General features: G+C 38.4%; 1 protein-coding gene across 1 annotated transcript in view; it reads right to left on the bottom strand.

Moving 5' to 3' along the window:
* Positions 1 to 27344, bottom strand: part of LOC149142750 (WD-40 repeat-containing protein MSI4-like) — a 219968-nt gene that overhangs the window by 15105 nt on the left and 177519 nt on the right. Inside the window, exon 14 of the mRNA XM_089446333.1 lies at positions 17384 to 17483. Coding sequence (XP_089302459.1) covers positions 17384 to 17483 — 100 coding nt within the window. The remainder of the gene's footprint in view (positions 1 to 17383; positions 17484 to 27344) is intronic.

The following is a 27344-nucleotide window of genomic DNA, read 5'->3' as shown; positions in this document are numbered from 1 at the left end:
TCTCTTTTGATCAAATTGGACACAAAACTTGCATCATTCCTACAGATGGCTTCTCTGCCTGCTGCAATGCAGATACTTTCTCCTTCCACAGACGATTCTTCGCCATATGATCTTCTCCACAAAATCAACATTAAAGAAACTTCTTCTCTTTCGCCAAACTTCTTTATTTTGATCCATCTTCCTTCGAAGACTTCCTTTTTCCTTTGTTTGCCTTCTACTTGCCTTTATCACCACCCTGATTTTTCCCCCCTATCTTCCCATTTCACAGAAATCCAAGAGCTTATCTGTTACGACAATAGCTTTTGCAAGTGTCTGAACATTTTGCCTTCTTACTTTTGTCTATGTCGATGGCTGCAATCCTAGAATGAAGTTAAACAACTTGTCTCCATCAAACATATCCTTGAACTCCAACAGGAGACCCGCATGCCCATTATCATACAAAGATTGCTTATATCTTTGTAAGAATTCCCAACTCAAAGGGGCGACCACCTCTCCCTCTAATGAAGAGGTTGCCTTTAGGCATCTCATAACCTCGTTGAAGGCCAATCCTCACCCAAAAGAAGCTTCTCAGAAGTTCGTTAAGCGATCAAAGAATATCCCATTTGTAGCACTTCCCTCCAGCTTTCGAAGGATGACGCTGACATTTTAGGACAGAGCTCTAGTGGGCAAATTCATGGGAATGTGGCCCTCACCAAAATCTATGGAGCAGTGGGCTAAGCAGACTTGGAGGTCAATGATTAAAGGGAAGCTAGCAGTTTACGTTGTGGGTAGCGGCTTCTTCGCTTTCCTGTTTGAGATGAACGAGGACCGCGACTTTGCCTTTCTCAATGGTCCCTACTGCTTTGGTGCCAGGGGGATGTACTTAAACACATGGTCCCTCGACTTCAATCATGATGAAGACATCCCAATGGTGGTTCCAGTGTGGGTCAAATTGCCTAGTTACCCCTAGTTTGTTGGAGCGACGCTTGTTTGAAGGCCATTGGTAACGGGGTTGGTTCTTGGATAGGGATGAAACTAAGGGTCAACAGTTTACCTGTGCCAGAATCTGTGTCAACACTGACTTGGAGAAGGGCCTACCTTCGAAAATCATTTTGACTCGAAGAGATTCAAGCTTCGTCCATCCCCTTGACAATGATCAGTGGCCATTCAAATGCAAATCTTGCCAAGAGGCCCAAATGAAGAGGAGCAAGCAGAGCTCATACTACTACTGCTCAAAATGTAGCATCATCCTCAGCAAACCCTTTTGTTGTTTTGTCCAAAGAGGTTGTTGAGCCCTTGGAAAGGGCGGATGGGGAAGGGAAAGGCCTTCAAGCAAAGGAGGAAAAAAGGAATGAGAATGAACAAGAGAAAGACACTAAGACAAGGATCTTATTCAAGTCAGTCTTGAACATTCTCCCGAGACCACCGTGGCTAAAAGGAATGTAAGCACAGATTCATTGCACATAGATATGGAAGAGAATGAGGAGGAAAGCTCTCAAGTCCAAACTCGAAGCGCGAAGAAGAAGCTCAAATGGTCAAGTAAATCGACCAGTGGGGAAATAGAAAACCCCAAGGCTAAGGGAAGACCAACCAACAAAGAGGTGAGGATATCAGAGACTGAACAAAACATCAAGTTGGGTAACCAAGCTTAGATAACAAAAATCTTGAAGAATGTATCCAACAAAGAGTAGCAGTACCAAAAACAAAGCAGGTAAGTTTTCGACCTCTAAGTCTAAAAGAAATTATTTCTTGGAATATAAGGGGGCTAGGAAACCCTATCAAATCCCAAGTGATTAAAGTTTTAATAAGTTCTGAGAAGCCTAATGTTCTCTTCAAGAGACAAAACTAGCCAAAGAAGTAGTTTTAGAAAAGTCAAAAAAATTTGGAGGACTAATGTTGGTATCACTCATAGTTCTTGTGCAGCCTTTGGAGGCCTAAGCATCCACTAGGCTTCCTCGAGCCTAAGATTAATAGACAGTTTTAAAAATAAATTATGGATTGCGGCCTGCCTTGAGGGTTGTCTCTCTAAAGAGGTTTTCTCTTTGATTAACGGCTATGCTCCTGCCATTTATAGAGAAATAAAAATTTTGGGATTCTCTAAACATATTAAAAGAAGGGCCCTGGAATAGAGACCACATCATCTAGGGAGACTTCAACACCATTCTACTCTCTTCTAAGAAGAAGGGGGGTTCTATTGCTCGCGATCCTTTCTGAGAAAGAATGGAGGACCTTTCATCGAAGTGGGACCTATGCGATGTTGTGCCTAAAAAAGAAAGTTCACCTGGTCCAACTGGAGAGTTGGCAAAGCCCATGTCGCGACTAAGCTTGATATATTCTTCCTTCACATTAACTGGCTCCTAAAAGAAGTGGAGTTCTCCTCCTCTATTCTGGCCAGAGGGGATTCGAACCATCACCCTGTTGCTCTTGATCTTGACCCTCCAGAGGACTTGGGGCCCACCTCCCTTTCGATTTAACCCTAGTTGGCTTATCAGGGATGGAATCATGGACATCATAAAGAAGGCTTGGGCCATCCCAATTTCAAGTTCTCCAAGTTTTATTTGGGAAACAAAGTTGAAAGCAGTTAAAAATTCAATTCGCTCTTGGGCTCGTCTTTCCTACAAGCCTCCCGGAGTCGAGAAGGTTGATATATTAATGCAGTTGGGCACCCTTCAAGCAGAGATGGAAATAGGCCAAATAATCGAGGAACATATGAATAAGGAGAAGAGATTGAGCTCTCAACTGTTACTTGGAGGAGTATTGACAACTGAAATCAAGGAGTCTTTGGGCTTAAAGTTGGGGATCGTAACACAACTTTCTTTCATAAACAATCTCGGGCACGTGAAATCAAGAATCGAATCAAGGAAATAACCCCGGAAGGTAAGCAAAAAATCTCATCCTTCTCTAAAATTAAACAAGAGGCCTTTTCATTCTTCAACAATCTTTACTCAAAAAATAAGGTTAATGATCATGGTGAATTTCATAACTTTATTTCTTGTCTCTCTTCTGTTGTCTCCCCTATGGAGAACCTCCAACTTTTGAAGCCCATCGAGGAACAAGAAGTCCTAAATGCCATCTGATCACTAAATCTTGACAAAGCCCCCGATCCTTTTGGATTTCCTATCAGCTTTTATCATTCATTCTGGAACATCATCAAAAAGGATTTCCATCGAATGGTGAATTCCTCTACAACAAAAGGAAAGCTGAGTGGGAGCACCATTTCATCATTCTTGGCCCTTATTCCAAAAGAGACCAAACCCACATCCTTTTCCCATTTCAAACCCATATCCCTTTGTAACTCTTCATATAAAATTGTAACCAGAGTCATAGCAACAAGCTGAAAGGCATCATTTCCTCCATCATCTCTGAGAACCAAGGAGGCTTCCTTAAACATTGGCAAATCATGGACAACATTATCCTTGTCCAAGAAGTGATTCACTCGAGTAAACAATGAGAGTTGGGTATGGTCATCAAGCTCGACACGGCAAATGCCTTTGATCGAGTTCGCCATTCTTTCCTATTTGATATCATGGAGAAATATGGCTTTGACAAATATTTCATTAATTGGGTCAGAGCTTACATTGGGAAGTCGTGGATAGCCCCTCTTGTTAATGGTCGCCCATGTCAGTTCTCTTCAGCCTCTCGAGGATTGAGGCAAGGACAACCCTTATCTCCTCTCTTGTACATCCTGGTTGCAAATAGTCTTAGCAGAAACATTGAGAAAGCCCAAGTGATGGGAAAATTAAAGGTCTTAGCATAGCCCGGAATACAAAGGACATCAATCACTCTTAGTTCGCAGATGATATTCTGCTAATGGGAGGAGCTTCAAAACAAATAGCAATAAGATTCAATAGGATATTAGACCGCTATATAGAGTTGTCAGGGGGGCTCATAAACAAAAGTAAGACTCAATTGTATGGGTGGAATTGCTCCATTACAGCCCTCCAAGAGATAGCAAAAGTTTTAGAGTTCTCATTGGTTGAAGAATGGCATTTCTTTAAATATCTAGTGATCCCAATTTCCTTGGGCCAGCCTAACCCGGAGCATTGGAATGCGGTCATAAACAAATTCAAAACGAAAATCAATGCCTAGGGTGCTCAAGGGTTAACACCTATGAAACTGGATTCTTCCCCCAGGCCCTACGTGTCCCGAATCCGGCGAATCGAACACGATTCGGGAGGGTTCGTGTCTGAAAATTGGGACACGTCGTGTCTGATCAGAACACTTCGAATCCAGAATGTGTCCCAATCAAGACACTTTGAATCCGGAATGTGTCCCAATCAGGACACTTCGAATCTGGAATGTGTCTTGATCAAGACACTTCTATTTGCACATTCACTTGCTTGGTTTGTTGTGGGTTGGTTATGGCTGTTTGGGAGCAAGGAGCAAACGGCATGGGAGCATTTTCAAGGAGATTCAAGCAACAGGTAAGTGCTAGAGCTTGTCAGATTTGATGATGGTGATACTATAGAGGGTTCATCCTCCACACCAGCAGATGCAGAGATGGCTTTGGATACGGAGGAGGAGGATGCAACAAAGGAGAGCAGTGGTGACCATGATGATGAGGATAGTGACGTTGATTTTGATGATGACTCATGAGTCATGAGCTACCTAGTTCCTTAGCCTTGTATACTTGTAGACTTGTAGTTGTAGTTGTTTTGTATTTTCTATTTCTATTTGCCATTGGCATTGCACTACCTATGTAAAAAGTAACACATTTTGATTTTGATGACTTGATGAGAAAACTACAATATCTTTATCTTACTATCATGTCTTTCTCCTATTGGATCATTGATGAATTGAATATGTATTATAAATTTATAATTTATCATTTATCATTTATGTCACAATTGTATTTGTAATTTTGTATGTATAATGTTACTCTGTAAAATTTACATCTAGATGAAGATCTATGTTTGAATCAATGAATTTGTATCATGAATGAGTATTTGTGTAAGAAATATCTAAGTTTTAATATATATATATATATAACATATCCGAACGTGTCCTGTTCCGGGGGGTCAATGTGTCTGTATCCGACATTCGAATCCCCGTATCCGTCGAATCCCGAATCCACATGTCAGGTGACTTAGGTTAACACCAGTTGGAAGAGTCATTCTTGTGAAATCAATTTGGTCTTCCCTTCCTCTATATCTTTGTTCTACTCTGCTTGCTCCAATGTCAGTGATTATGCAAATAAGCATCCCCATCTAAAGATTCTTATGGTAAGGGAGGGAAACAATGAAAAGAAATTCCATCTGGTTCATTGGAATATTATTTGAATTACCAAAGTCAGTGGAGGATTGGCTGTCATGGATCCATTATTTATGAATCTCGCCCTCGGGTCTAAGCTAATCTGGAGGCTCATCTCAGACTCCACAAAATGGTGGAAATCAACTTTCATGAGAAAATACTTTCAGAAGCACCAACTGCTGAGGGTCAAAGAGGTTTCTTGGGAGCGTCTCGACTCTCGGATCCAAAATCTGGACTTTGCGCAAAGAAGTCGCCCCTCTCATCATTAAGAAACTCAATTGGATAATTTCTCCCCACAGATTCCTCTTGGAAAAACTAAATTCTCTCATAAATTTAGCTCAATGGATGCAGAATAAAGGATACCAAAAGGTAAACAGCATTTCAAATTGGAATGATCAAGGCCGATGGGCGAGATGGTTAAAACCTAACCTTCCTCCTTATCTCGAGAATCAATGGCAGGTCTTAATTCACTTCCTAAAAGGAATGGCCCCCATCTCCTTTGATCTGAAGGATCAACGCACTAGGATTGCTAATCCTCTAAAGATGCACACGGTCAAGTCGAGATATTCCCTTCTTGAGAAGAGCCTTCCTCATCCTCCCAGCAATAGGGTGTGGGGTAAAATTTGGAGCTCACGTAAAGATCCTCACTGCAGAGAACCTTAAGAAAAGAAATATAGTAGGCACGTCAAGATGTTTCCTTTGTTGTAATGATGGGGAAACCATCCCTCATATGTTTTGGTATTTCCCCTTTACTACAGAGACCCTGCAAATTGCTTTTGATCCAATAATAAATGTTTCCTCTATCCCTTGCTCTTGGGAGAATATGTTGGTTAATAGGAAGGTGAAGTATCCCTAGTTTAGGAAATCCTCCTCAGTGCAATTAAGATGTTGTGTGAACCTCCCAAAGTTTATTTGTTGGTCAATTTGGATAGCTCAAAAAATACTCGTATTCATGAATGAGTCTACCACTCCATGGCAAGTGGAAAATAAAGCGAATTCAATGCTTGTAGAGGCCATTCAAGCTTGTGGTTTTGCTTGCAGGGAGCTAGATAATTTAAATTCAAGGAGCAGGAATGGATAAAGGAATTGTCGATTCATCATACTCCTATAAAGAAGCCTCTTCGCCCTATTCTCAACAAGACTCCATGCATTCGTCTAAGCCAAGACGATTCTATCACATGGAGGTGGGAAAACCCAAGTTTCCAATTATTTTTTGACAAAGCCTCTAGAGGAAATCCAGGGGCGGCAGGAGGGGGGAGAGGTCATCTTTGACCCCGATGAACAAAGAGTTGTCCAGTACGCTTGGGTTCTTGGGAAAGCTACAAACAACATTCAGAATTCCTCGCATTATAGAAAGGCTTGGAGCTAGCCTCAGAGCGTGGAATCAAGCAAATCATGGTCTTTGGAGACTCCTTATTAGTTATAAAGCAACTCATGAAAGCAAAGAAAAATAGCAATTCTATATCTTCCCCTATCATTCTAAGGATTCCTGCAACAATGTCCAAGTTTGATAGTGTAAACCTTTTCAAATTTATAAAAGTTCAAATTCAAGTGCTAACGAACTTGCAAAAAGGGTTTAATATATCTCAAGGGATCATAGATATCAATGCAAAAACATTCGCATATCCAGTTCCATAAATGCATCGCAATCGTTGTTATTATAAGAATGAAAGGGAATGTTTTTTGTTAATCTCCCAAATCATGTCTCTACCCAATTCGAAGGAAGTTTCTCGATGGTGTGGACAGGCCTACTTATCAACGAGACACTTGTTATGGCGGTCTCATTCGAGGAACAAATGGTATCTAGTGTTCACTCTCTCTTGTCAGTTTGTCTTAAATTCCGCTTGAGTCAAGTTAATGATGTATATGTCGAGTGTGGTGAATTCTTCACCTCACATCAAGGAGGGTTGAATGTTAATGTATGATATCAATTATGGGTCTTATCGCCTCTGTCCTAAAGTGATTCTCATCGTAATGGGCGATCTTTGGTCTCAGACAGGCTCGGCTTTCAATTGCAGTTCTATCTATAAATTGCTCAACAAAAGCTTTAGGAAACACCAATTTCTAACTCAGTTTCACACTATTAGAGGTAAAATTCTGTGTACTATAGGTGGTGGTATACTAGTCTTATCCATTCCCATTTCCTTAAGGGTTGACTGGTATATCAGAGATTTGTTTGCAACGATTTCCATGGCAAGCCAGAATATTTCTAAGGGGCTACGCAAGACCATCAAAGCCTTTGAGTTGATAGATAGGTTGTTGGACTCAATGCATGCTCTGGTTGCTACAACTAGCGAGCTTGAGGGATTAATTGAGCGTCAACGAACTTCCTTCCAAGCCTTCGTGGAGGATAAGCTTCTCGAACATCATGTTGATATCAAGTCAGTGTTGGATAGGTTTTGTTCTTAGGTACGATGGTTATCTAAGTGGCTGGCAGCACTAGAAATGGCAAATGAATGTGCCAAGAAGGATGTCGAGCCAGGAAGCTCTATTGGGATTTGTGGCAGGCGCAAGCAGATTCATCGTGTTTGTGGCATGGAGGATTATGATCCTGGTCCGTGATGACTAGCTGATGGCCTTGAATGTGGTTCTATTATGGTTCTCAATCAGTGTTAAACTTTTATTTTGATTTATAATCTACTATCATGTTAGCCTGTAAATTGTCTTATGTTAGATACTTTTTGTAGAATCTATGGAGACCATATATTTTGCCTAAAGAGCAATGTAAGCAATGGTGAAAGTAAACATTTTGTTTACTCTTTTAAAGACAGCCCTTTCGTGGATGACTATAAATGTAAGGGATTCAATGTAAGGGAACTGGCCCAAAATCCAAAATTTCATTAATATAAAATCTCCTACTCGTTCCATTCAAAAAAAACAAGCAACGCAAGCCTAGTATGAAAAATTGACTAAGCATCTTCTGAAATGAAATTTCAAACACTTTAAATCTTGATGTCGCAACTCTATTTGTCAAGAAAGTTGGCAAAATTGTTGTTTATCTTGTGGTATATTTAGATGATTCATTGATAATAGGGCACAATGAAATCCATATTGCATCCATAAAGAAAGAGTTGAAGAAGGGACTTGAGATCACAGATTTGGGACACCTTCACTACTACTTCGGCATTGAAGAGACCCAAAATTCAAGGTATATATTCCTCTATCAAAAGAAGTACATGGTTGAATGCAATCCTTTGTCCATTCCAGTGGAACAAAATATGAAGCTCACATCTGAAGAAGGAAATGAATTTGAGGATGCAACAAAGTATAAACACGTTGTGGGAAGTCTTATCTACCTCACCACTACTAGACCAGATATTTCGTTTGATATTGGAATCCTTTCTAGTTTTATGCAAAGGCCTTGTGAAGTACATTGGTCTGCTGCATAAAGAGTTCTAAAGTACTTGGAAGGAACACAAGACTTTGGACTCGAATATTCTATTATGTATAAAAAATTAAATAAATATTAATTATGATTAATTAGGTAGAGGGGGCACGATCAAAAGATCATGACCCCTTGTGTAAAGGCACCTGATGCCATATTTAAGCCAAGGACCTTCATTGTAAACTTCATAATTCAATTTATCATATAATATATAATATAAACTTTTATTTTAGAGTCCATTTCTCTGTAGCATCTAGTATCAGACCCGCGCTCGACCCTATGCACATTGCCATCAGCGGTCTACATCTTGTTATGAATTCCTAGTTGTCTTCGTCGACTTTCATATCCACATCCTGGTGTCCACTCATCTACATTGTTCCTGCGTTATTCCTCGGTCCCCATTGCTTTGTCTATCGTTGCCACCACTGCAGTCGACTCTGTTTTCCATTGTTGTCGTTCCCTATTGATTTACTCCCACTTCCATTGACACAGTGTTGCCCCAAGCCAACGATGTCATTCTCGCCAGACAGTTCCGACACTACCCCTGCTAACCAATCTGTTATGTCAATAGTCAACCATCGCAGTCACTCGTTCATTTTGGTTATTTAATATAACTTTATTAATTAATTAATTAACTAACAATTAGTTAATTAATTGACTATTAATAATAACTATAATATAGTGATTAATCAATTATTAATTATTTATTAAATATGATATAATTAATTAGCTTCTAATTATAATTATTATATAGTCATTATTTAATTATTAATTATATATAATAAATAATTAATATAAAAGAAGGCAAGTCAAACTGGAGCTGAATACACACCAGTGACTCGAACAATGACAATAAGCGAATTTAGTAAAAAACTAGACGAACTGGAGAAGAAAGTCAGCCAGAGTGACGAGAAAATTTTGAAGTTCCAGGAAAGTTTATAGAATCAGCTTCAGCAAAATTATAATGCCCTTCATAAAGACCAAGAAGACCTATGAAACCAGGTTGATCATAATCACAATCAAGTAATGGGTATGCTAAACTGGACCTTTCAAGCAAATAGTGATGCCACCACCCAACATCAAGACGCAACCATTCATCGACAAGACTACTCAAATACATCAAACCCATTTGTCTATCACACCAAAGCCACAAAACAATATACCAAATCTCCAAAAATATTGATTCCCAACCAAATCCCTGTATTCAATCCACCAGTTGTCACATACCAATGAAGAGCAAAGCTTGAGTTGGCGAAGTTTGACAGTAATGAAAAACACAATGTAGCATGGTTCAATAAGGCAAAAGAATATTTTGAGATTTGCAATATTGACAATGACGATGGAAAAATCAAGCATGCATCCATGCAGCACGAAGGTGACACGTATAATTAGTACATGTGGTGGAAGAAGTCAGCATATCCAACCAGTTGGACTAAATTCAGAGATGCTTTCTTTAAATGATTCCATGGTGTCAAGGAAGAAGAGTTCTTCACTGAACTCACTAGATTACAACAAAAGAGAAATGTGGACGAGCATACCAAAGTGGGAAACTTTGGCTACACAAGTACCCAGATTATCATAAAAATGCCTTATTCAGTGATACCTCATTGGACTTAAACGATATCTCTAAAATGAACCTAAGCTTCATGATATTACATCTATCGAAGAAGCAATACAGAAAGCAAAAGTTGCATAAAAGAAATTTGAAAGAATATCTTTGCCAAAAATTGAAAAAATAAACTCAAGACGAAAGTTTCCCCAAACCTCTGACATGGAGAATATGAAGTATGTTCCACCACATCTACGAGAAGGAAAATTTAATATGCAGGTGCAAAGAATTAAAAAAAGGTAAATGAAAACATTGTGATGAAAAATGGGACCCCAAATACAAATATTTTAAGCGAAAAGATGCCAAGACTTATATATGTGTAAAGCAACCAATGATTCAAATAGTGAAGAATCAGACATCAAAGAAGTTGAGGGTTCTCAATAATTGTCCCCAGAATTAGACAACGAAAATGTTCTGCAGGTATCGCTATCAACCATGACAGGAATAGCCCAGCCCCAGACCTTGAAGTTAAAAGGGCATATAAAAAAGAACAATGTAATGGTTCTAATTGATACAAGAAGCACTCAAAATTTTTTGGATTCAAATCTTGCAAAAAAGCTCAACATTTTCACATATCCAATGCCTAACATGAAAGTGATGGTAGTAGATGGAAAGAAAATCGAAGGAGTGGGGAAATGCCATAAGGTTAAATTGCAGATTCAAGACTACAATTTAGAATCCTCATTTTACATTGCGCTGCTTGGGGTAGTGGATGTGGTCTTAGGTGTCCAATGGCTACAAACCTTAGGCACTTACTCTGCCAACCATCAAAAACAATTTATAAAGTTTAGATGGGAAGGACAAAAATATAAGTTATATGGTTTTCAACCACCTAAAAATCAGATTGTGTCATCCCATCAAATGGTGAAGTTGATCCGAAAAGGAGCACCAGCGTATATGGTGCAATGTCATCATATGGAAATATTGGCTTCAAAATTAATTGGTGAAGAACCCCAGAGATTCAAGAGTCAATTCAAAAACACAAGAAAGATTTCCAAGATTTACCACTAGAGATGCCTCCTAAAAGAGAGATTGAACACATTATCGAAGTCAAAGTTGGTTTAGATCCGGGTAATATCAAACCATATCAATACCCCCATCATCAAAAAACAGAATGGAAAGGATAATCCAAGACCTACTAAAGTGGGATATTATTACAAAAAGTAGGAGTCCTTATGCAGCTCTTTTAGTCCTTGTTTGGAAGAAGGATGGAACTTTTAGGTTATGTATTGATTACAGATGATTGAATAATATAACAATAAAAAATAAACCTCCTATTCCCTTTATAGATGAAATGTTGAATGAATTACATGTAGCCAAGTATTTTTCTAAAATGGATTTAAGATCATAATACTACCAAATCAAGGTAAGACTGGAAGATACAGAAAAGACCAATTTTCAAACCCATGAAGGGCATTACGACTATAAGGTTATGCTGTTCGGGTTAACTAATGCCCCAACCACCTTCTAAGCAACCATGAATGAAGTTTTCTGACCATACTTAAAGAAATTTGTGTTACTCCTCTTCAACGACATCTTGATATATAGTAAAACATGGGGTGAACATCTCAAGCACTTGGAGCAAGTTCTTACTCTTCTAGAAAAGAACCAATTATATGCAAAGCTGTCGAAATGCACTTTCGGGGAAGGAAGAAGTGGAGTATCTAGGACATGTGATATCACCGGGGGAGTGAAGGTAGATCCAAACAAGATTAAAGTCATCACACAATGGCCAAGGCCAACTAACATTTATAAATTAAGGGGATTTATGGAATATTATCAAAGGTTTATTCCAAGCCATGCTCATATAATCGCACCCCTAACAACCTTTTAAAGAAGAACTCATTCCAATGGGATGATAATGCAAAAAAATGTTTCAAAACCTAGAGGAAATTATGTCCACTACACCTATATTATCGACTCCAGACTTTTAAAAACCTTTTGTAATCAATTGTGATGCCTTAGGTTTTGGAATAGGAGCATGTTGATGTAGGATGGCCATCCAATAGCATTTGAAAGCAGGAATCTCAATAAAAGAGAATGTCTAAAATCTACATACGAAAAGGAAATGCTCGCCATTACGCACGCATTAACCAAATGGAGACAATATCTTTTGGGAAGTAAGTTTTTTATACGGGCATATCATAATAGTCTTTAACACCTTCCTCAGCAGAAACAGTTTCTACCGAACAACAAAAATGGATCGAAAAGATTGCCACTTTTGACATAAATATATTACATAAGAAAGGGAAAGACAATCTAGTAGCAAATGTTCTATCCCGAAAGGATGAAGAGTCATCATTGCTTGCAATTTCAATTGTAGTCCCAAAACGGCTTAATGAAATTCGAAGTATGTAAAAGATCCTAAAACATGTGCTATAATTAATAATTTTTCTCAAAATTCAAAATTTGAATGGAAAAACGATTTTCTTTGTAATAAAGAAAGAATTTACCTAAGCCCAAATTCAAAAACTAAGTCCAAAGTTCTCAAAGAAGCCCATGATTCGCTAGCAGGACATGTGGGTTTGTTTAAAACCAACTATAATGTGCACCAATTGTTTTTTGGAATGGATGGAATAATGATATTCAAAAATGTGTAGCAGAGTATGATCAAAAGAAATAAAAATAAAAACATTATGATCCCCAGATTGCTCCATCCCCTAAATATCCCAAACCAAAAGTGGGAAGAAATATCGATGGACTTTATTGAAGGGCTACCCATGTCGGATGGAAAAGACAAAATCCTTGTAGTAGTCGACATGCTCACCAAGTATGCACACTTCATGGCAATAAAGAAATCAGACTCTACAAAACAAATTGTTGAGATATTTTGCAAAAATGTCTAGAAAATTACATGGATTCCCAAAAGTCATTCTTAGCGATAGAGACGCCAAAATTGAAAGGGAACTTTTCAAACAAATCGGAACATGCCTCAGCATGAGTTTAGCTTATCATCCTCAAACAGATGGTCAAATAGAAATTTTCAATAAATGTTTAGAAGCTTACCTTTGTTGTTATGCAACAGACAAACAAAATAAGTGGGTTCAATGGTTACACCTCGTTGAATGGTGGTACAATTCCACTTATCACACTTCAACAAAAATGACCCCATTTCAAGCTCTTTATGGTTATGAGCCTCCTAAGTAGAATGAATCTGCCATTATCGAAACAAAATTCCCAATAGTAAAAGATCAATTAGAGGAAACTCAAAATGTCTTTCAAGCACTAAAGGTAAATATAAATGTTACAAGAAATCATATGAAACAACAAGCCAACCAACATAAATAGAACAGAGAGAGAATTTGAGGTTGGAGAATGGGTATTTGTTAAGCTTCAACCTTACAAGCAATTATCCCTAAAGCAGAAAGGAAAAAAAAAATTGGCACCAACGCTCTACAGACCTTATCAAATTAACAAAAAGATCATCCAAGTAGCATATAGCTTGAGCCTTCCTGAAAAAGTCGCGTTCATAATGTTTTTCATGTATCTTGCCTTAATAAAGCACTCGGCAAACACCAAGAAACACAAACGACACTTCCAGCATTAGATGATGAAGGGAAGATTGTTTTAGAACCAGAAGAAATTATCACCACCAGGGAAAAGAAATTGCGATCACGAGTAATTAAAGAATATATTATTAAGTGGAAGAACCTACTAGAAGAAGAAGCCTCCTGGGAGACAGAATCATTTCGTAAACAACACCTTTCGTTACCTATGCTTTGATAACAAAGCATTTTTCTCAATAAGAAGGCAATGTTATGTATCTAAAATTAAATAAATATCAATTATGATTAATTAGGTAGAGGGGGCACGATCAAAAGATCATGCCCCTTGTGTAAAGGCACCCGAGGCCATATTTAAGCCAGGGGCATTCATTGTAAACTTCATCATTCAATTTATCATAAAATATAATATAAACTTTTATTTTATAGTGTCAATTTCTCTGTAGCATATTAGCAGGTGGATGACTTCAGCTTGATTGAATACTTCAATTCAAACTTTGATGGAGATAAGGAAAATCGAGTGTCTACTTCAGGTTATGTTATCAATCTTGAATCAAGATTTGTCTCCTAGAGGTCACACAAACAGTCAGTTCCAGCAGATTTCACAACAGAGGAAGAATATTGGCAGCTACAAAAGCAACTAAGGAGAATGTGTGGCTCAGGCAAATTCTTGAAAAGTTGCAAGAGAAACAAGTGAACTCTACTCCTCTTCTGATTGATAATAATTTTGCAATTAAATTGGCCAAGAATTCCAAATTCCATGATCGAACCAAACATATCAACACAAAGTATCATTTGATTTGATATCATGTAGAGGCCAAGACTATTCATCTACGACATTGTTCACAAAATGAGCAAGTTGCAAACATCTTCACCAAAGCACTTGGAAGAGAAAAGTTTGAAAGATTCATAATGATGCTTGGACTCACAAACACCCCTTCAGATTAAGGGGGGAAATGTTGGTCACCTAATCCTCAAGGATTGGGTGAGTAAATTTTAAATATGTAAATAGAGGAAAATGAAGAGTTAGAATAGGAAGCGACCTTGGAATATGAATCCCAAAGGTCACGCCTCTTCATGTTATATATTGTTGTTTTCATTAATATAAATAAAATCAACTTCAAGAGTTATTTTCCACCATCCAGAACAATTATTTAAAATAGTCTGGTGCCTTGGAATAGTTCCTAAACAAGAACATCTGAAGGAACAACACCCCCAATTCACATTTTTAAGACAAACATGGAAGACTTCGGTTGAAACAAGATCTTCCCTTTGTTATTCAGTGACATTTGGGTCGAAAGCATATGGCAACTTTCACACCACTCAAAACTTGATAGGGTCCACAAAGCTTTAGTTTGAGGTTGGTTTTCCTTTTGTTCTTCACCAATGTTTAAGTGTATGGTTGTCACACATGCACCACTGTAATGTTCCAAAAAGGAAATAATAGTGATAAACAAAGTAAAATACCATACAACACCAAAATATTTAAACAACAATCAAACACCCACAATTTACACTGAAACTGCACCAAAATTCAGCCATTTTATTATATATGGAGAAGAGTACAATGCATGAAATGTGTGCACCTGGGCTTGCCAAAGCAAGCTAAACAATCCCAGGTGAGAAAGATGCTACCCGAATGCAGAGGAAAGGCTTCTCCTCAATGTTCTGCGTTGGCCCTGGAAATTCTACAACTGTTGGCTGAAAGAAACCCTTGTTTGAGCCTCCAAAGTGCTCAGAAAATTCTGCCAAATTAATCTTGAGCTCTCCACCAAAAACCCAGAAAGGGTTTGGCCTATCTCCAAGCCAAAGTCGAACCCACAAAATGGTGCAAATTCCTCAGCTAACTAGCAATTCACCCTGCTATAAGAATTAGGATTTCAGGTCTGAATATCGCCCAAAAAATTCTGTAAAATTAGCCATAGACTCCTCTCAATAAACCCACAAAAACCCAGAAAGGGTTTTCGCTGAATCCACCAATCCCCGTGACCCCCAATAAGTGCAAATTGCCCAATTTGGCAAGAAAAAGCCCCACAAAACTAATACTACTGAATTAAGTCCAAATCCACCACTGGAAATCTCTCCCAACTTTGGCTAAATTCTCCCCTGAGGAATACCTCCAATCTCTGACCTTTATCTCTCCTCAACCTCTATTCCTCCAACCCCTGTGCACTTCCAGAAATGTAGAATTTCGGCCCCAAGAATTCTCTCAACTCAGCCCTGCTAATCACCACAAAATCTCCGGCTAAATTAGGGGAAAACCCCTGCAAATCCTTTAGTGTTCTACTTCTTCATAATTGATCTCCCCACAAGCAATTTGAACCACTTATGCACCTTGGAAGAAAAACGTACCAGCTGAAATAACTTGCAAATATGCCCAATGGAAACTCTGAATTGAGCTCCCCAAATTGCCTCACTAGGGAGGCACTCGAAGTTCTCCGAAATGAGGGTGGAATTCCCGCTCGAAAATTCCTTGTGTTGAACAGCACGGTTGTCTTGGCTAAGCAACTCAAGAGAACTAATGTTGAATTGTCAAATGATCAAAGATACCAAATGGAGGCCTCCAAGCTCTATTTATAATTGCTAGTCCTCTCCCTTGGTGGTCCCCACCTTCCACTAATAAAATATTACTTTGCCGCCATTCTTCATTAAAATAATAATTTCCACTTTTCTCCCACAAAATAATATTTTCTCCTTTTTATTTAATATCACCAAAAATTGGCAAAACTCCTTAGTGAATTTTGCACTCACAAAAATTGAGAACATTACAACCACATCCCCCACTCAAAAGATTATCTTACAATGCCCTTCATCATCTTGTTGCTTCATGCAACTCTATGGTGTGCTATGGTTTTAATCCAAAAAATCCACAGTTCATTGCATTTCTTTGAATAAGACATATGCAATTGTTACCCTAGATTATTTAAGGATTTGATCCCGTTCTATATATATATATATATATATAAAGGATCATAGTAGGCCTCAAGTACCTATTATATCAGTGTTACAAATAACAAATATCTCTGATTGTCCCGATATTTCAAGTTTTAAATGTTGCCGATTTTTCTAAGTTTTCAAGTCCATGCATATATTTTAAGATATTTTCCCTGATATTTCTGATAAGTTTCCTTCCAGACCTCAACAATATAATTCCAATATGCTATTTGCAACATTGATCTCTCTAACCCTGCTACAAAATTTAGCAATTTCATACAGAAAGCATGTCAATGTAAAGATGTCACACATCAAAAACAGACTATATATTAACAAGTGAATGTACATTGTAAATTACGACGGGAAAATTAAACTTTAAGATGCTAAAATACGATGTTGTCAAGTTCGCACAAAAAGCCAATGCCACTCATCAAGTCAGCCTTTCAGATTATATGAAGCTGCCAATTTTTGGAATGAGTTTTCTTATTTACCGAACTTCCATCATAAACACCCACAATGAAAACGTCCTTCCCTGAATAAAGACTAACATATCCACTAAAGCATGCTTTCCAGATAAACAGATTGCTATTTTCATTTGCCAATCAAATTGAACCATGCAATATTAAAAACAAGTTAAATTTGAGAAATGCAAAAATATGAAGCTCGAAATCAGATAGACAGATTGTCAGGTTTCAGAACACTAAAAGTAAGTTTGTAACGAACCTGTAATGTTCCTCCTCCACCAGTACTCTCACCATCGTCAGATACACTGACAATGGTCCATGGGTCAAAACTGTTCCAATGAAAGTCAACCACCTTATCCCTGCAAGAACATGTGAATTCAATGACCTCCCTCCCAGTTTCAACTAAATAGAACCACCATGCTTAGACAAATAATGATGATTACCAAAAAGTATGTTCCTAACAATTTAAAAGAATTGTCTACCTGCAACATTTATTTTTCTTTTCAAGTAAATTGTCACTCAATATAGACTAAATCACAGAGACCATATGTTTTTTGTTAAAGCATTGCAACATACAGCTTAGCCATATAAATCATAAAATCAAAAACATTGCTTATCATAAAATTGTGTGAGCTTAAATCAAAGATAAAAGAATGATAACAGCTATGTTTTAAATAATTGTTAAGAAAATTTAATATCTATTTATAGGTGATGACTTTGACTTTCAAAAAAGTATGGTTTCTGTAAACTTGGAACTTACGATTCTCTCTGCAGAGCTGCCACTACAAATTAGAACAGTCCCATAATATCACTTGTCAGCCTACCAAATTTTCATGTTATCGGGTAAACTAGAAGCTTCACAATAAAATGTGCATGTATTTGCAGACGAGTCTGTTAAAGTGACAAAAAAATCCGTGTACCGTGAGCATCCTACAGTTTCCCACAGAGCATTTATAAAGACTAAAATTTAGTGTGATATTCTTAATAAACAAAAACTAAATTTCTCAAAATGAACCATGAAATATATATCACACCGATAAGATAAGAGGATTTAAATGACCAAGAAAATGGGTTAATGGAATTACAAAATACGATATAATCAGTGATACCAATCTGTAGGGGTGCCCTGAGGTAGCGAAAGTGTAAATTAAAATCGAAAACCAAAATAGAAAAACGAAAAAACAAAATATTGTATCAAAGAAGAAGAAAGAGGAGTCAGAACAAAAGAGTCACTAGATGTTCATTAGGCAGGATCAAGAGGCAGAGCGCCATGAGCAAGAAGTCTCTGCCATGGAATCAAGCACTGTCTAGTGATATTGTCTGAGGAGGGCCCAAGGTTGAGAAGGCATGGCTAGACGATCCTAGCAGGCACCTCAGAAACTTGAATAAATCTTCTCCTAACACTCAATACCCAAGACTAAAGAAAAGAAAGTTGTGATGTGGTTCTATCCCAGTCTACGTTGTAGATCTGATGTATGCAAAGAATGAGTACACCTAGCTGTTGCTAGGAAGACTTACCTGACTTTAGAGTGAGATGCATTATGTGGTCTCACTAGCTTGGTGTTTATTGCACTACCCATTGGAAGATCACCCTGTTGTTTAGCACCACCAAGTACCGAAAAAAAGGAAGTAATCAATTTAACAGAGCAAGGTTCAAAAAAAGTTTTAAATGTCTGTAGTCTAAGAGTAATCACCTCACGGAGTAAAGAGCTAGACAATTCTGGTCAAGCTATTAGATGAAGGTGGAGAGGGATCTCCCCAAATCATAGAAAAGTTGTGATATAATCCTGATCTCATACTAGATGGGGACTCTTAAACTGAAATGTTCCTCGAATTCCACCACCAGCAATTGGAATAGCTAATAAATGCTCTCCTCTCATGTAATATCGTTTTCAGACTCAATTCAAACTCCAAGTAGATGACATGAGAGCCTACTCTGCACTGCCCAAGAGGGAAATTGCGGCCATGAGACAGCTGACATCAATTATATTCAATGCATACAATAACACCACCTCCCAACTAGATGAAATACTGAAGACAATCATAGGACCAAAGACCTACTAAGGGGAGATCCAAGTAGCTTGTATATATCATCAATAAATGTTGTTCCTAACTGCTATGTTAATCTCTAGGTGAAGGGGAAGATGATGGCCAGGAGCATCCAAAGAATAGCTGAAAGGCGTGAGATGACCAATGGATATGCAATGAAACAAACCAGTGAGGAGGCTTCAAAGTTCAAAGAACAAAACTCCTCAATGACCTAAGAGGGTTGAGGCAATACCCATCAAAGTGCAAAGGGAAAAGAAAGGTACCTATAATGCCCTGATGCAAAATTCACGGAATGAATCCTATGAAGAAAGAAACCAATCTGAATATACTGTTGAGGCACATGGGGTAGGCACCGAACCTAGGCTGCAATATCTACCCTTAATTAGGTACTTCTCTTTAGATGCAACAAGCTACTTCGTGTCATCTATGCGGGATGTTAATTGGGCCATATATGAAGACATCTCTAAATGTACATCCAAGTCACCTAGACCACACCATGAAGCAAGCCAATCTGAAGACGGTTTTTATTTAGAGCATTTCATTGAGTTGTGCGATGGCCTCACCACCTGTTCGCCCATACACATGCAGACATTACATGCATGCTCTCACGATCCCCCTAGGACAGTTTTAGGCAGGTTCCCATAAACTCCAACTAGAGACCAATCACCACATACAATGCCCCATAAGGACTTGCTAGGTTTGCCCCAATGTTGCATGACTCATACTCACCTGGCTATTGACTCGTCGACTAATATAAGACTCAGGAACGACCCATATAAGCCTCGTATAAGATTCGTCAAAACACAAAAATAAAAACAAAAAATATGGTAAATTTTAAGCACTAAAAAGAAACTAATGACAATTCCAATCCTTATAAGTTATAAAAACAACAATATATGCAATAATTCATTAACATCATCTCATATCTATAAAAGTACAACATAAAATATTCGATTTTTGTAAGCAAAACATTTAGATTTTGAATAAGAAAAGGAATCATGATTTCATAATTAAAATCAAAAATGGCAACAAGTTCAAAATTCAAATACATATGTCATAAATGATAAATGATTGTCTCATAACAATCTTAAGTCTCATCACTCATGGACGACTACACCTACAATAAGCCCTCAAGGAGCTAGTGCCAACATCGGAAGTTTGAAGCAACTATGAGGCAGGTGTATTTGGAGTCTCCATTTGAGATGGCAAACTAGAGAGATCTTCAGTCTCTTCATCAAGCCAAATCAAATCATGGACTCCTCCACAACCCAATCAAACTCTAAATCAATAGTATCCAATAAAATTGGATCTAAATCCTTCGGTTGCACTTTTTTTGTGAGCATTCGAAGGTCGTAGTAGATGAAAACCAATTTCTCCAACTTCTCATGCTCCAACTTGTTTCTCTTTTTGTTGTCGATGTGCTCAAACCTAAGTTGCACGAAGCGCTAAAACGTTTTGGAGTTTTTAAAACGAGTACATTTAGAAACGTCACCTCCCAAAAATGGCAACGTCAAGCCGAAATGTTGTCCAAAACGTCATATATGTTTATATATATATAAATAAATTTATAAATAAGTGAATAACACAATATCTTGCAAGAAAAAAAGAAATAAGATCCATAGATGACAATTTAGAAGGAAAACCAAGTTTATATTAACTCTCATAGATGATTACATTATGGTCGAGTTTTGGCTGAGTTTCCAAGTTTTGGATATGGGTACATCCCAAAACGCCTGGTTCCTAGAAGTTTCGTGCAACATAGGCTCAAACACTAACCAATTGCGCTCACAAGAAGAAGCAATGCAAGGTTGACTCAAAACTCTGATGGCAAATTCTTGTAATTGTGGTGCCTCAGTGCCACAATCTATCCACCAATGAGCTATAAAAAAATAACAACAAAGATTATTAGTTTGCAATGCCAAACATATAAAAGAGAACTAGTGAAATTACAAGCTAAGTTCTAACAATTTGCACTTACAAGGCATTTTCTTGTCCTTGAGACGTTGGCTTGAGTTGAATCCAAACATGTCAAATGCTTCCTTGTACATATCTCATTGAAGGTTGATTTTATCTTGAATATCTTGATCCAGGAACATCCTCTCAATGCATATCATGACACCTCTCATCACCTCGAGATCTCTTTGAATATTAGACCTCTCACCTAAGTTGCAGGAAACATTGTCGAGGGGTCCGTTTCTGGCCGGAAACGAAACGAAAACGAGGAAACTCGTACCATATGGCCTGGAAACTCATTTCCTGCCGCACTGGCTCGTTTCATGCTGGGGAAACGTGGCCAGTACAGCCGGAAACGAGTTTCCAATTAACATTTAACATTTTCTTTTTTTTCGCTTCTAATTTAGTGGGGCAGCCTAATGTTCAAGCCTATGGCCCTAGTGATGATATGCAATTCATGGTAATGTTAAATTGTTAAAGTAAAAGTGACATTATCCTTTATCTTTCATTTTCATCCTTTTACTTAAATTTTTAACATTACCATGAAATGACTCAAGATGTTTGAGAGTGGTTTCACCCTCATTGGATTTCATATGGAGAAAGTAGAATTTTGATCTCACTCAAAATCCAGCAGACTTATCCGTTTTTCAAGATTTCAGGATTGGGGGAATTGCAATGTTTCTATTGGATTTTGTCATGTACTAGGGTATGGAACTTGTATTTAATAAAGAGAATCAAGCCCTCGATGCAAGGGAGACTCCCAATAATCAAGAGCACCTATGGTACTAGGGTATGGAATTTGTATTTAATTAAGAGCACTAAGGTCATTCGACTATGTAGGAGGAGACTCCCAATCAAGCACGAGACAAGAAATTAGAAACTTCTCGTAGCTGATTTTGGATATTGCTATTTTCATTATGTGATCATTCATGAGTAAATGTGATGTAAATTTAGAGATTTATAGTTTATGCATTGACAATTGACAATTTAATCATAATGTAATAAATTAGAATGTATCATGTATGCTTTATGATTGCACATATTTCTTAAATGTCCTAATATATATATATATATATATATATATATATATATATATATATATATATATATATATATGTGTTTCCATGTTTCCAAAATTTGGGGGGCTCACGTTTCGTACCCATGCCCGTTTCATAAACCCATACCCGTTTCCCCGTTTCGTGCAACTTAGCCTCTCACTATAGAATAAGCTTGGATTGAGATATGCTCCTCCTGCATGCAATGGTTAATGTAGTTGCCTATCCCACCTGGAATCAATAATTTTCCATAAAGGGAGATATTTAGATTCATTTCCCTTATAGAAAAGTCTTGATGGACTCTTTGGCCCTGTCCATTCCCTCATAAATATATCCCATTGCAGGTTTCTCCCCATCCATCATTCTCAAGACTTTCACAAGGGGCTCAGTGAAGTTGACAATCTCAGTGACTTTGTCCCACAAACTATCACCAAAGGCAGCTGCTTTGATAGACAATGGTTATGGTGTTGTGCTATCTTTCCAAAATACCCATAGTTGGCTGCAAAACATTCTTCTTAAAGCTTGGTACTCGTACAAAAGGCTTTGGAGGGAAATAAAGTTTGTAGCAAATCGTGTGACAGTTGGGCGACTAAGCTCACCCTGTGGGAATTCCCTCATAAGGTTCAACACCCAGGCATGATTATAAACATACTTGGTAATTTGCTTGCACTCTTGCACCCATTCCAACTTCCCAATGTCCTCTAGTATCAAGTCTATGTACTAGGCAGCGCATGGAGTCCAAAAAATGGTGGGATATTTGGCAGAAAGCAACCTTCCAATGGCCACATAATTTGTTGCATTGTCCGTGATTACTTGGACAACATTTGTAACACCAACTTCCTCCACCACATCAGACAACAATGTAAAAATCAAATGTGCGTCTTTTACATGTGCAGATGCATCAATGGATTTTAGGAACATGCCTTCTTTAGTGCAAACTACAACAAAATTTATTCTTGTTCTACCCCTTTGATCTGTCCACCCATCAGACATAATTGTACAACCTATAAATTTCCATAAGCTTTTAATGCTCTCCTATTGTTCCTTGACACACTCAAGCTCCTGATCTAGCTCTTTCCCCCTAAGTGCATTATAACATGGGGCTTTGTATCCAATGCCAACACTTGCAATGGCATCCACCATGGGCAGATAAAAATAAAACTTTGCGTAGTTGAATGAAATATTGTTATGGTACCAAAACCTCCTCATTGCCATATCTGCCTCCTTCCTCTTCTTTTCATTAAAGCTCTCCAATGTTGGTTGAGATCCTCGAGTTGTATGAGGACTGAAGAAAGAAGAGGTTATACTCTTGTTTGCCACAACAAGTTGAAGAGGAGTTACCAATACCCGCACTTTGAATCATTTGTTCACTCGGAGGTAAATATCTACCTTTCCCAACAATCTCATCCTTCATTTTCCCTCTTAGAACTTTCTTCTTTAATGGCTTCCAAAGCAGCTACCATTTCAACAGTGACTTCATTAGGGAACTTTTGACAACATCCCACAACATTCCCAAGAACTCTACCTAGGTGGTATTTTAGCTTGTTTATGCCTGCATCCATTGTGACATTGCAATAATTGCACTTGACATGGTGGTCATTATAGGCAATGAGTCATTGACCATGTGCCCATGCTAGATCACGAGACTTTATAGTACCCTTTGGTGGCATGGTGACGAAATCTGGAAGAAAAAAATAAATTTTTAAAATTTAATTGATATTCTAGAATCTGCAATTCTAAATTCAATAATTTAAATGTAATTTTTTTTTGTTTCAAATTTTTTTAATTGTTTTCTCAGTTTCGTTTCAAATTTTTTTAATTGTTTTCTGGATTTTGTTTCAAATTTTATTTTATTTTTTATTTTTTTTGGAATCTCCTCAGACCGTAGGCCCTGTGGTTGAGTTTCTCAGCGACACATGGGCCTCTCAGCAGCCCACAAGCCCTATGGCATAGTTTCTCAGCCACACACAAGCCTTCTGTGCTTCAAAAACTCAGCCACAGGGCCCAAAAAAAAAAAATTGTAAATTAAAAACCAAAAAAAAAAATCATGATTAAAAAAAAAAGAATTTAAATTGAAAACAAAAAAAAATACATGAAAACCCAAAAAACATTCAAACAAGCAATCCAAAGTTTGTTCACGAAGTCTACCTGTTTGTGATGAATTTGGGTATGATCTGATGAAACCTCCTTTAGCCTCCTACAAGAGCTCTTTCACTATGCAATGGAGTCACCCAACACTCATAGAAATGAGTCAGACACACAAGTGAATGACAAATGGAAGGGAGAGAGGTGCTTATAAAGCATTTTCTTGCCTCCAATTACCTTTTACCTCCACCTCATCTCCAAAAAAAAAAAATTGCAAATTGAGGGTCAACGGGTCAAATAACACTCTGATACAGGTCTAACAGCAAACTCGTGGGTCCTATACAGGAAGACGGTTCAACACAAGTTTCCACGAGTACGAGTCTTAGCCGTGGGTTCTATGCGAGTGACCTGTCTCGCTATAGAACCCGCCAAGACCTGCTGGTACTTGTGGGTCCTATACAGGTGGTGCTACACTAGCTTTCCCCCTACAATCGTGAAAGACTAAAATGCATTTCATTTTTAAGTTCCCTTTCTACTATGAGATTCGTGATTTTTACAAGTACCTTTATCGAGATTCGAGATTCCAATACCCCATCTGGAATGTCCTAGCTTTCTTTATCATCGAAGTCTTCAAAGTTAATTTTAGGTAACAATGGTATGTTCTATGCTTTAGAGAAATTTTACTTCAATTTATTTATTAGCCCAATATCAATATCCAGTTTAGCAATCACATCATCATGATAGTAAAATGCAGATAAAACATGAACATAAACACTAGAAGACAAGCCAAGACAAGAGGACACAAGATGGGGCACCAGCCACGGAGAAAACCCAACGCGAGGAAACCCTTGATCAATTCTTCTTATATTCTTCAATAGCTCAGCAGAGAGAGAGATAGTACAATTTACAAATCTGATAATTTATGAGAGCAGCGAAAGAGCCCTAACCAGAAAAGTCAACGATGGTCAACAAGGCAGAATTCTTGCTCAATTCAACTCGGTCAAACCTAGTCAACTTCGGCCTCCAACAAGTCTAATCAACCCAAAATAATCCGAAAAGGTCTAGTCAAAACTGATCATCCAAAGTCAACCTTGCGGCGAGCCCTAGTACAGTCAACACTAGTCAAAGGAGAGGTCAAATTGCCTCAGTTTTTGTGCCCAGATCTGCTTGCTAGGACAGAGATACCTCACCCAAACCGAAGTCAAAACAGGTCAACGCATCAAGTCAACCAGCCTCCCTGCAGCTCGGTCAACATTGGTCAACGCAGTCAAAAGATATCTATCCTCCTTTCCTTCGCACGTATGAGAGAGAAGATTGCCTAGAAATGCATACCCAATCACAAGAGGAGAGAGAGAGAGAGATGTGAGATGAGATGATGGTAAAATGACTTGAGGTCTCCTTTTTATATGCAACATTGAGGATGAATTGGGGGTTTGAGTGCATGTTCTGCTTGCTAGCCAATCTTGACAATTTGTCCATAATATGAATAAATTCTTATCTTCATTCGTACATGTCGAATCGGATGATCTTTAGATCAATCCTACACCTCTCGGAGAGAGGAATCTAAGAAAAATATCAGTTTTCAATGTCATAAATAAGATGACCCATGTGAAGTTTGGCCCTAGTTGCCAATTTTAACACTCCCTCTCAACTAGGGAGAACTCCATCTGCTAATCTGTACTATCCCTGCCATCAATGCACTGCTCTACTGAACTACGAAGAAGAAGAAGTGATCGAGAATGTATCATAACATTCTCCATTGACCCAAAGTCAGTCCCAAATAAAAGAGAGTGTCTCATACCACTCTTACTGACCCGAAGTCAGTTCCAATCAAAGGAGAGTGTCTCATATCACTCTTACTGACCTCAAGTCAGTTTCAATTGAACTCAGATCAATATCATTCATCCTAGCATAGGGAGTACGGTAGAATACGATGCGTCCATCGGTAGTGCTATGGTCCCTATCCTCATTTCCCTACTCATTGGCCAAATGAGAGGTACTTCCATGAGTCCCAGACTGCATGGGTAGGATGTCTCAACAGGAGAAGGATGAACCACTCATCCTGCCTACATGTCACCATGGGGTGTCATCAGGGAAGGCTGAACCACTCACCCTATATACAGCAAACCACTAGGGGAAGGTTGAACCACTCACACTGTGGTTGCTCATTGCTCCAAGAAGGGCCTGAAGCCCCCCGGAGCTCCCAAAGCTCAATGTCCATATCATACAAGAACCTCATAAGAGGCTCTCTCCACGACTCCAAGTCGTTCTCAGAAGGCCAAGAACTTGACCTTCCCCAGGGGCTTTGTCAAAATATCGGCGCACTACTCATCAGTCCCAATGTGATGGAATCTTATTGCTCCTCATTGTACCATATCTCGGATAAAGTAGTACCTGATATCTATATGCTTGGAGCGATCATGAAACACGAGATTCTCTGATAATCGGATCCCACTTTGGTTGTCGCATAGGATCACGATGGTATCCAGCACATGTCCAAACAGCTCACTGAAGAGCTTCCTCAACCAAACAGCTTCACAGGAGGCCATACTAGCAGTTATGTATTCGGCCTCGACGGTGCTCAAGGCAACTGATTTCTGCTTCCTACTCATCCAGGATATCGAAGCAGAACCCAAAGAAAAACAACATCCAGAAGTGCTCTTGCGATCCACCACACTGCCAGCCCAATCAGCATCAAAATAACCATGCAGCCTCACATCTCCGACAGTGTATCTCAATCCATGAGTGATTGTGCCCCAAAGATATCTTAGAAGATTCTTGGCACCAATCCAATGTATATGATGAGGCTCAACCATATATTGGCTCAACGTGTTAACTGCAAAACATATGTTCGGACGGGAGTTCACCAAGAACATCAGTGCTCCTATGAGTTGACGATACTTAGAAGCATTTCCCAATTCAGGTCTGGCAGCACTACCACATAACTTCTTAAAGTTAAGTTCCATCAGGGTAGTCACAGGCTTGCAGTCTACCATCCCAAATCTTTCCAATATCTTCACAACATGTTTTCCTTGAGATAGGAAAATTTCACCCGGCTTTTGCCAGATCTCCAACCCT

This window comes from Pinus tabuliformis, chromosome X, assembly GCF_031772625.1.
Source record: "Pinus tabuliformis cultivar Carrire ecotype Pingquan chromosome X, CPIR1, whole genome shotgun sequence".
NCBI classification, from domain to species: Eukaryota; Viridiplantae; Streptophyta; class Pinopsida; order Pinales; family Pinaceae; genus Pinus; species Pinus tabuliformis.
The sequence above is the reverse complement of the archived record's forward strand: the minus strand, read 5'-3'. Positions and strand labels throughout refer to the sequence as shown.